Source organism: Tubulanus polymorphus, chromosome 10, assembly GCF_964204645.1.
Source record: "Tubulanus polymorphus chromosome 10, tnTubPoly1.2, whole genome shotgun sequence".
Classification (NCBI taxonomy): Eukaryota; Metazoa; Nemertea; class Palaeonemertea; order Tubulaniformes; family Tubulanidae; genus Tubulanus; species Tubulanus polymorphus.
In genome coordinates, this window is record NC_134034.1 from 2,955,554 (window position 1) to 2,967,138 (window position 11,585).

General features: G+C 41.3%; 1 protein-coding gene and 1 non-coding gene across 2 annotated transcripts; one reads left to right on the forward strand and one right to left on the reverse strand.

Annotated features, from left to right (window-relative positions):
- Positions 1-3,668: 3,668 nt before the first annotated feature.
- On the reverse strand, positions 3,669-8,089 carry LOC141912223 (uncharacterized). The gene is made up of 8 exons (XM_074803441.1): positions 7,960-8,089; positions 7,742-7,829; positions 7,316-7,668; positions 6,781-6,908; positions 6,102-6,283; positions 5,917-6,021; positions 4,348-5,644; positions 3,669-3,939 (listed from the first exon to the last, which is right to left on the reverse strand). Exons 1-8 carry the CDS (start codon positions 8,087-8,089, stop codon positions 3,709-3,711), a joined length of 2,514 nt encoding a protein of 837 aa, XP_074659542.1. The 3' UTR covers positions 3,669-3,708.
- A 3,205-nt stretch (positions 8,090-11,294) lies between these two features.
- Positions 11,295-11,459, forward strand: LOC141912374 (U1 spliceosomal RNA). Its single transcript, XR_012620154.1, has one exon. It is a non-coding gene; the product is annotated as a U1 spliceosomal RNA (small nuclear RNA).
- Positions 11,460-11,585: the final 126 nt, after the last annotated feature.

Sequence of the window (11,585 nt, forward strand, 5' to 3'; positions counted from 1 at the left end):
TCTCGAAAGACTATAAAATTACATTCCATATTGTTTAAGTTCGAATCTGATAAAGGGTATTTATGGGGGTTGACCTGCCCCCTGATTGCATTTAGGTTAAAGTACTTAATCGATGATCTGTAAGGTACAATGAGAAACTGGGTGCAGAGTTGAACTAAACCCTCAACGGTTTGAAAGCTTGTTCCCATTGTACAATCCTTGAAAAGCATTTAAGCATGGTAGACCCTACAAAATCGAAGACCCTAATTGAAAATATGACAGTCAATAATGCACCTTCAAATTCCTGTTTAAGCAATTGATTATGTCTTAGGGGGATTTTTGGAGGGAGACATCTTTTCCGGAAGCGTCTATGGATCAAGTCACTAGTAGGTGAATTGATTATGTCATAGGGGGATTTTTGGAGGGAGACATCTTTTCCGGAAGCGTCTATGGATCAAGTCACTAGTAGGTGATTTGATTATGTCATAGGGGGATTTTTGGAGGGAGACATCTTTTCCGGAAGCGTCTATGGATCAAGTCACTAGTAGGTGATTTGATTATGTCATAGGGGGATTTTTGGAGGGAGACATCTTTTCCGGAAACGTCTATGGATCAAGTCACTAGTAGGTGAATTGATTATGTCATAGGGGGATTTTTGGAGGGAGATATCTTTTCCGGAAGCGTCTATGGATCAAGTCACTAGTAGGTGATTTGATTATGTCATAGGGGGATTTTTGGAGGGAGACATCTTTTCCGGAAGCGTCTATGGATCAAGTCACTAGTAGGTGATTTGATTATGTCATAGGGGGATTTTTGGAGGGAGACATCTTTTCCAGAAGCGTCTATGGATCAAGTCACTAGTAGGTACGGTAACTTGATTTTGTCATAGGGTGATTTATGAGTGCGGACATCTTTTCCGGAAGTGTCTATAGATCAGGTCACTAGTAGGTTATTTGATGATGTCATAGGGTGATGACTTAGTCATATTTTCAGGAAGGGTCTACAACAGCAGTTAGTTTAAATGTTCCAGCCAAACTAATCAAGTTCTGACAATTTTCGCTTTGTTTTGTTCGGTCGATTCGAGCCGGCGATGGACCGGATTTACCTTCAACCTCGCCGGGGCTAACTCAATTGAGTCATAGGCGATTTAACCCCGACGAGGCTCCATCGAAAAACAGCCCTATAATTCGACGTATAAATCCCTTGTGCCTTGAAAGTTACGGATGTGTTTATGAAAGTATTTTATTTTTTTGAAAATTGTTATCACAATTGGGCTACTTTTGAAGCCTACGAACTCGAGAAAAACTCCAATTATATTGACTTCAGAGTCGTAATGTAAACTGGTTTCTTGAGCTGGTTAGGTGACTACTAGATGCAGGGCAGCACCTTCTGTCCACCTTTTCGGTTTGAGTTAGCTGAAAAAAACTATTTTTTCGTAAGTATTGAATAAAAAATGCATTTAGGGCCAGTATTTCTAATCCTGTTTCTCAAACTTGCTTGGAATTTACGAGTTTGGCATTTTTATTCTTGTCGAGTCAAAAAAAAAAAACGGTAAAGATTGCTTTAACAAATTAACAGCATTTGTCCGTCATACAAACCCGAGTCACGGGTCAATATTCTGTTAGTATATACTTGTCAATGCTGATATGTATTATGTAATTTTGGGCACCCAGATGAGTCCTAGGGCAGGTTTTGGTGAATGGAACCTAATTTCGAATCGCGTTTCTTGTAATTGAAAAGAAACCCAACGCTGGTAGTGGCTTTTTCGATCGGAACTTCCTCACAGGTGATAGACCTTTCATATATCCCTAACCCGTCATCTTTACTGTTTTAAGTTTGTTGATATTTTCGAAGTTCAATATTTGTAAAATGAATTTATTCTAGTCCAGAGTCAAATCAAACCCCACACAGCTGTGAAACTGGGTTCAGAGTAAAATTGAACCCACACAACTGTGGAACTGGATGCAGAGTCAAATTAAACCCACACAACTGTGGAACTGCAATCAGAGTCAAATTAAACCCACACAACTGTGGAACTGGATTCCCAGAGTCAAATTAAGCCCACACAACTGTGGAATTGGATGCAGAGTCAAATTAAACCCACACAACTGTGGAATTGGGTTCACAGTCAAATTGACCCACACAACTGTCAAACTGGGTTGAGTCAAACTGCATTCGCTTCCTAATTCTCGAAACTAAAATACATTCACTCAAAACCTGCCTGAAAACGACCTTTCTTTTGTCAATATGAACGAATATTCTGTGAGAATCGATTTGAGAACCAGTGAACCAGTAACTGTGTGCATATGTTATATAACAATCTATTTCAATGTTGTTGTATTATAATTACTAAACGAAAGAAAGAAATCCCCTTTTTTTCTTTCGCTTCAGTTTTCTTTCAAACGTCGGTCAGTAGAGTCCAAATAAAGGCGTTATGGGCAGACAAAATGTGCGTTGTGTTATTTTCGTTTTCCGATTCAAAGGTGTCGCGCCAGGTTCTAAATCTTGTCTACAGCTGATACTGATTCAGAGTGGTCCAGGTGTGTGTCATTCCTTCTTTTTTATAGGGCAGTATCTTAACCATATCTTAATCAGAGTCAGCTCAAATGCGCTCCAAGTTTACCCCCCCCCCCACCCCCCACCCCCCACCCCCCACCCATCTATTCCATGTTATCAGTCATCTCTCCCTGTGGGGAGAAGTAACATCCGAGCAGCTACTAGTACTAGGCGCTCAGGAGTCGCCTATCAGACCAGGTACCGATTTACCCCTGGTTGGATCTGATGTATAGAGGTACTACAGCGGTGTAACGGGTCCGAACCCAAGTATTACAGCTACTGATTCCGAGTGGTCCTGATGCTGATTTGGGGGATGTACAAGGGTGTTCCGGGTTTGAGCCCGTCGTCAATACAAATCATGAGTGGTCTGCGTGCTGAATAGAGGAAATACGGTTCACCTCGGTTCGAATCCCGTTTATTGCTATTCGGAGTCACCCGGATACCGAAAAAGAGGACTTGAATACGAATACTTGCTATTCCGATGTGTACGCCATCTATTGAAATTTCGCTGAACTGACTAGTTCAACTCGCTGGCCGTACTTGAAATAATGTGTTCGTTTTTTCCATGTATTTATTTCAAATGATTCCTATGTCCGGATGACGATGATCTCTAGGGTAAGATCGAAACGTCGTTTCTTATATTTTAGATTGTTTCAATAAATAAATTCTCGATTTTAGATTTCTTTTAGTTTCTAAATAGTGGCTTTTTATCTTATCATCTGTTCACCACGTTTGAGTGTGGTTATCGTACTAATATTCCAATATCCAACGAATGTATGCCCATATATGGACATTCGACGGTTTGTCGAAGAGAAAAAGGGGAAAATCATATTCGGCAATCAATCAGCACAAATGAAACTTAAAGACACGCACGGCCGACGATTTCGAAGGTAGATTCGACAAAAATTGCATAATCGACGGTTCCCGAAATTCAGCGAAGTACGAAGTAGTCAAATAACAAACCAGTAGGGTTATTTATCTTCGTCGGAAATCAATATCAGAACAACGCAAAACAAGAAACAGAAAGGAAGCAAGCATTCCATAAATCCTAAACATATATTTTTCAAAATCGAATTCTTTGACATTATACGTATAGGCTATATCAACTTGATTTATTTTGAGAACGCATTCACTATCAGTCCTGAGCGATATCAACTTGAGATTTCATTCGATTCATTTCGAGAACACATTGAAACGGCGCAGCTTCCGTTCACGCGCCTTTCGCATGAAAAAGTTCAGGATGACTTTCTTTTTGCGCAGAGCCTCGATCTCGGGTATCTCGCCGACCACGTGATACTTCACGTGGCTGTGATCTTTAACCAAATACGGACAGTTGGCGAATCGGCACTCCTTCCTCCGCACCATCACCCTCCCTCCGGGTTTCGGCACGTTCAATTCCCGTTCCTGTAAAATATTGATAGAAAGAAAGAAATCATCATCGACATTGCCGGCAACACTACGAGCCAATCCGGAATGATACACCAGGCGTCGCTAGTGGTGACTGAGTTACCGCGCTTCAATTTCTTCTACATTTAAAAAAAAACTTTCCAATTTTTAGATAATTCGTTTCATCATCATTATTATGATGTAATAGACCCCTCCGGTAGTACTTAAATACTATATGTCGTAAATAACGTTTGTTATGTTTTAAGATACTTTTATTTCCTGTTTTTGTAAATATTTGTAGATACTGCTTTTTCCCACATATACCAAGGAAATGGTTGGAGTGTAATAAATATTCGTATTCGTATTGTAAGGAGAATAAGCTTATTTGACTATATTATGTTAAGTACCCCGCGGCTTAAAACTTACATCGATTTCAAAACGTTTCAAGGGAGTCAGTCTCGGCGGCGGCTGTTTTTGTGACGTCGCCTCCCGACTAGTGCCGACATGGCTGATGTTTTTGTCGTTACCGGTAGCGTATTTTTGTAAGAACGCCCCCACGCGGCGTTCGAGAAAACTGAGCGACGCGTCGCTGGTTTCGAAATCGGTGAACTCGTTTCCCTGTAGCTGTTCGGTTAACTCGGCCATCTTGTGTCGTACTAAAGCGTTCATGAAATGTTCCCTAGTTTGCGACGGTAGTTCGGGACTCGAATCGAAAAGGCTGAATTCCTGCGCGCGCGTTATTTTCTCGGAATGTTCCGCCATCGCTTGGGCTTTAGTCTCGAGTACCTCATCGGCGAAACGGAGTTGTTTCGTCGGTACCGAAACGGTTTCTAATTCGTTCGTTGGTGTCGCTACGGTAGCGCTTTCTTGCTCGATAGGTGGCTCTGTAATGAAAATCTGAGACGCCGCCTGTGGAACCTCGTTATCGAGGGCGATTTCGCCATTATCATGCACTTCCGGTAAGTCTGCTATCACCCGTTCGACGATAGACGGCGCTGATTGCAGATGAGATTTAGATTTCTTGTGTTGCGCGGATATGATTCTCGCCGACATAATTCCGTGAACCGTACTTCGTAGGTGGCGCTGATCGCCGCCGCCGTCATTTTTCGATTCTAAACCCTTCCGTTTGATGCTGATGTTTTTACGAATTCGCGCCTTTTCTTCCATAAGACTCATGTAGTAAAACGACCCGGGCACCAGGGGGCGCACTAGTGCCGATTTGTTGTGGATGAAACGATCGAGTAGGACTTGATCGAGCACGTCGCTTTCCGGCAGGCGTTTAGCGTTCTTCAGACGCGGTAGATGGCGCTGTTCGGGTTGTTTGAAATCCGTTAATTTGAACAGCAGATGTTTCAACAAGGGGACGTGTTTACCCTGCTGCGTCGGCGCCCTACTGCGCAATTTCGACACGACGCTGAATTTCAAACTTTCCAACGTCGCCGGATTTTTTCTGGTGACCAAACGTTCGAAGTTCTTCGAATCGAGAATGTAAACCTCGGTCCGAGCGGTGCAAATAACCGTTTGCATATAGGTGGGCATGTCCATATACATTTCGATGTCGCCGATACAGTCGCCTTCGTCTACCGTACACAGGGCTATAGTTCTCTGCAGCATGCGCCGCTCGGCCTTGGCGTAACCGTCCCGTCGTCGTATCAACACGCTCTCTTGTTTCATCGCCTGTAGAGGGCGCTCTTGCGTTCTATCGACGTATTTCCGGGGTTCTCTGCGAAAAGCAAAAGCCGTTGGATAAACTTTGTTTAGATTTTCAAATCGCTTGGAACCAGACGATTAAGATGTGAAATAGAAAAGATTGGCGGTCATCAATTGGCGGTATAGTCTAAATATTCTCATATTAGAAATGGCCACCGGTCATCCATTATGATTTGGCAGCTATCGTTGTTGAATGAAAATTAAACGAGTTATAAAGATGGCCGCCAGTCGAATATACGACATACACAGGTAATTCGTTCAAGGATCTATTTGAAAAATAATTACCGTAATCTTTCTAGAACCAGTGGATCGTTCTCGGTGACGAACGGCAGGTGATTTTTGTATTGTCGTTTGTGTTGCGTCGGCTCCACGACAACTCGGGCCGCACCTCTGCAAATAAAATTTAAAATCATCATCAACTAAACCATCGGAAAACTCCGATTATGTTGTTTGTATTCAAGGTTTCGTACTTGCGTATGAATACGAGACCGTACACTGGCTCCCCCTGGCGTACGATCGGCGAATCAAACGAGAATATTTCGCGTCTGATGCTCATTTCCAGCAGACGACGAAATCGCAAATTCCATTTGCTGAAAAACGGATGATTGTCGGCGAACGACTTCCGGTCGGCGTATTCCGCTTCCTGCGACACCTATCGGCAAAAAACATCTAGAAAATTAAAGATGGCCGGTGCAACGGTCGTGGTCCTAGGTCCGGTTCTCAGATTTTAAGTTGCTTGATGAGGAACTAATTTGACAACTAAGACTGAGTGATTGTCGTGCCAACTGATGGGTCGTTGTTTCTCAATGTTGGTTGTGGTGCTGCTGTTGTTTTTTTCATTCATAAAAAAGCTTGCAAGTTTCAACAACTTATACAATCAACATAATAACATAATACCACAACACACGTACACGTACACGTAGACATACACATACACATACACACACACATACACATACATGGTATATAGTCATATAAAATCAAATACCCTTACAAAGAAAGAAAGAGGAAAAGAAAGAAAAGAAAAAAAAGAAAATACGAGTTTGATCATGCAAAAATCTTACTTAAAAATCAGCATTGACCCATTTTTCCCAAAATTTATGTTCCAAATTTCAATTTTTGTAAATAGCGCTGCTGTTGTGATAATACCTTTAATGAACGGTTGTAGAGGTCTCTGTGCACTACGAGTAAGTCGACATCTTCGTCGGCGATGATCGTCGCATTTCGAACGCTATCGTCGCTTATTAAAGCAATTTCACCGAAACATTTGCCAGCCTCTAAAAACACCGAAAATATGGGATCTACGTATAACATCTTTCATAAAAGTTAAAAATAATTGCTAGGTTTGGGGGGATTTGACACCATAGATGTCCTACAACACATGAGGGGAGCTTCGTCTGCAAGAAGTGGCAACCTCTATAGCCACAGTAGACTGTTGATGCACCCTAGCGATGCCTGATGGATCCTCACTTGCCGCAAGTGGAATCCACGATTCTAACAGTAGTCGATATCCTACTGCACACTAGCGACGCCTGGTGAATTTTCACTTGTCCTAAGTGGAATCCTCTATTGCCGCAGTTGATAATGTCCAACTGCACACTAGTGGCACCTAGTGGATCCTCAGCACAGGTGTAATTCCCCATTTCCACAGTAAAGCTTCCAGCACGAACATAATCATACTAACCGAATTTAATAATGAATTTTCCGAATTGATTACGATTCAATTTTCTATCCGGATTCCTATTTACTTTGACATCATTAGCGCCGTCTTTTACGGACAGGCGAGAAGGTTCACGCAGTAGCGACACCTTGCGGCCGGAAGACGCACTTATCTTTCTCAGCGACAGATTGCTGCGTTCGTCGAACATACCCAGCGGGTTTATAGACTCGATCGACTTAGCGGGGTCCGTGTTGCTTGTGTCGCCATCTTTCGGTTCGTTGATGCGCGCAGACGACTGCACGGTGGCGCCCTCATCCTCACCAGAAAGCGCCGAATCGATGTAAACAACGACCGAACCGGATAGAATAACGTAAAAACTGAAATTAGAACAAAAAGTTCAACTTCAAGCTCTTAAAAATTACAAGCCCCAATATAAGTAATGTAATATACCTGTCGCCGACGTCACCCTGCTTGATGATGACGTCATCTCTGCGTGCCTTTTGGTATTGGCAGTTGCGCAATAGATCCCAGCCGACCTCTGCATATGAAAAAGAGTGAAAATGGCCACTGTAAAAATCTAATGAAATGATTTAATTCTACTTCTTCACGTGATTCCACGAATTACCATACGAATCATATGTTCTAAAATTAGAATGACGATGATATACCTTTTGGCACAAGTTGAAAGAGCTGACTAAGTTTCTGAAGCCATGGTAAGAGTTCCTCGATTTCTGCGTCGAAGCGCTCGGACGGAGGTCTAGTGACGCACTTGATTACTTTGTCCAATGTTTGCCTCATCGCTTGAAGAGAAAAGACACACGGGGCCATTTACTCAAAAAATGCATGGTTAAAGATGCTTGCTTAAGAATTTACAGGACTTTTAGTTCCAAAATTTAGATGAGATTTGGCTGGAGCAAAGCAACTGTGGCAAATGAAGGTTCTCAATTGTGGAGTCCATCAGGTGTCGCTAGCGCGCACTAGAAGATTCCACCTGTGACAAATAAGGATTCATCAGATGTCACTCGTTTACAGTAGGACATTGATAACTGCGGCAACAGGGGAATCAATTGGTAGCAAATCGATACACTAATATCGGTCACCGGGTGTTCTGCACTATAGATTTCTACATTTCTATGTCTACATTTCTATCTGGATCCGACAATGATACTGTGGCAATCGAGTATCCGCCAGGTGCGCTAGTAGTTGTCGATACGGGGTTTGAATATGAAAACTATGACGAAGAAACGAATCGAATGTTGAATGTTATGAAAATGAACTAAATTTAGCATTGGAATCAGATCGCGCCTACTCACGACTGTAGAACTGGGTTCTCTATATCGGCTTGTGTCACGTTCACTGTTTTCACAAATTGATTTTTAATAGATTATTTTCAAGACTGGTCGTGAATCAGCGACGACGACACAAACGCGTGTTCGGCCGAGAATGCGCTAAGTTCGTTTTAATAGTGATCGATGGCGACAATTTTCTGGTCGGATTTCACGCTTCGTCGATCAGATAATTAAACGTCGAAAATAACTTTCGTTGTAACATCTCAACAGAAACGTTTCTCAATATGGTAAATGAAATTTCAAGGGAAGTTTATTCGGTGTCGTTTTTCTGATTCTCGATCTAAAAAACCGAATTAATGATATTTACTATCATCGAATTTGAAAGATTAAAACTCAGTTCCTCAGTAATGTTTCGGTTAAGATTTGATTCAAGGTTGGCCAAGAATAGAATAAAAGAAAAACAAACGGAAAATACATGACCCAGCCACTATTTCACATCTTCCCTCGTACCGTGGCAATCTCGATGCCATCAGGTTCGAATCCCTGCCAGGGATGGATGTTATTTCAACTCTGCGCATCTTTTATCGTTTATCCTTTTCTAATGTCTTAAGATACTAATCTTGTAATTAAACTCATTCCTTATCAGATTGTTGTAATTTAGCTCTTATAGCAATAAATGTATATTTGGACCTAGTTTCACAGTCACGAGTTAAGTTTTGAGTTAACTCATTGGACCGATTGCAATAATGAAGTTTAATTCATTTTATCCACTTCAGTTGATGATAAATCGATGTTATTGTAAGAATCATCAATGAACTTTTGAATTTTGAACTTTGAATTTGAATATATCGACAATTGAATAGAATTGAATCGACGGGCAACCATTGATGATGTAGTGCACATATTCAACTCTAACCATCCATCATTAAGAAATGGAATAACATTGAAAAATCATCATAGAAAAAGAAAAAATAAAAGTCATGAAATTCATTCAATAGCAGAATAAACGATAGAATATTTTGAAACCCCAACATTGATGACGTAGCACACATCGAATCACACAATAACCCTTAGATAACGCCTATCATATATACATGCATATATAAACATTTTAAAAACAGTTTCTATGACGTCAAAAAATGTATATGATCACATAAACTTACTATGAATGTATTTTCCGTCGTTGTCGTTCGTCCAATATCTTCGACGTCGACGACGAGTTCCGCGAATGCGAATACCACTGGCGTTTACCCCTGGTAAAGAAGACACGACCGCTACCGTTTAAACCACCGAAACTTAACATTCGAAATCATTACACCGCTCGTGACCGTGTACAAACGTTCCAATAAAGTACCGTAAATACACGCGCGTGTAAATACCGAATATTGAAACGCACACAAATTCCCTTTTGATTTCGATACCCGAGGAAAATTCTCTCCGCAAAACGGATTTGAAATTTGTTTGATCGATGGTAAATGTATACTCGACAAACAGCCGAACACAAAAACCGAAAGAGCCGCGATTTCTACCTGTTTAAATATAAACAACAAATTAGGCCTAGTTCGATTTTACAGCTATGACGATCTGCGCGCGCTCGGGACAAAATGGCGGCGGCATGCTGACGGTCGACTATTTGGGTCGAACTGTGAAGACGAACGTCGGTCAGGCGGAACTATGTAGTCTGGAAAAAACCGTGGCTTGGTGGATAAGGCGTCGGGCTACTAACCCGGAGGGTGTGGTTTCGAATCCTGATTAAACCGTGCTCAGGCCAGGAGATATTGTTTTCCCGACACACTGATCAAATAGCAAAAAAAAAAACAAAACCCAAAAGTCGTGGGTTGATGTTGATTAGAAGAACATGAACTCTATTGGGCACGCGGCCGTTGTAGTTCGAACCTATAGTTCCGAGATGACCGACTGTGGAACACGTCAGATACCAGGACCTTACTCTCATCTGGATAATTTGCGTTTCGAAATGTGATTCCTTATTATCTAGTCAACACGCGGGACAATCAACTTAGATGACTTTGACACCAACATCTACCCGAGAAGAAAACTACAGACTATTTACACGCGGAAAATTATTTTGTCTCTTGCAAATGCTGGTCATGGAGTACATGTACGGTGTAATTATTTTGGAGAAGTCCTAGAATTAACCATAGATTTTGTTGAAAAGATAAGATAATTTATTACTCTACAACCGTTTCCATGGTACGCGGAGGGATAAATGATTTTGTTTACAAATATTTACATATCGAGAGAAAAACAAAAAGATTTTAAAAACATAACAAGGTTATTTACAACGAATATAAATACAGTGTACTATTTACAATTGACAGACTACAAGAGGGATCTATATACATCTAAACCATCTTCAATAAATTGTGCTAATCGAAAATTAGGAATTTCTAATATATCAAAGTTTCCAAAAATGGCATTTGAGTAGCGCCACGTAGCGACAAATTTTGGTGCAACCAGAAGCTACATTTCAACTTCGTCTAAAAGTATCGTTGCATATTCTTAACGAAGATTGATTGAAACCTACAGAATATTACGACAAATATTCATGAAGTATTTCAAACAACTTTGAAAAAACCATTTTCTAATAGTTATGATAAAACTAATAGAATTGATCATCTATTGCATAATTTGGACACCGGTCAGGTACTAGAAGGGTCAGTCATATATATTCAAATATTGTACGTTTCGTAAGCATACTTACCTGGCACAGGGGTGCTCACCGTGATCTGGAAGGCGGTGCCCCTGTGGCGAGGCCTGTCATTGCACAAAGACTGGTTGACCCATACGATCTCCCCAAATGCGGGAGACTCGGGTGTATAATTTCTGGTAGTGGGGGACTGCGTACGCGCTATCCCCTCCGTAATCAAAGTAACAATAGATTCAGGTGGACCAATAGCTTACCTAGTTGACGAACCATAAAACCCTACGTTGTGCTGTGACTGAGAATTCCTCTATAATGAAGTAAGAAAGATGAATTCCGAAAG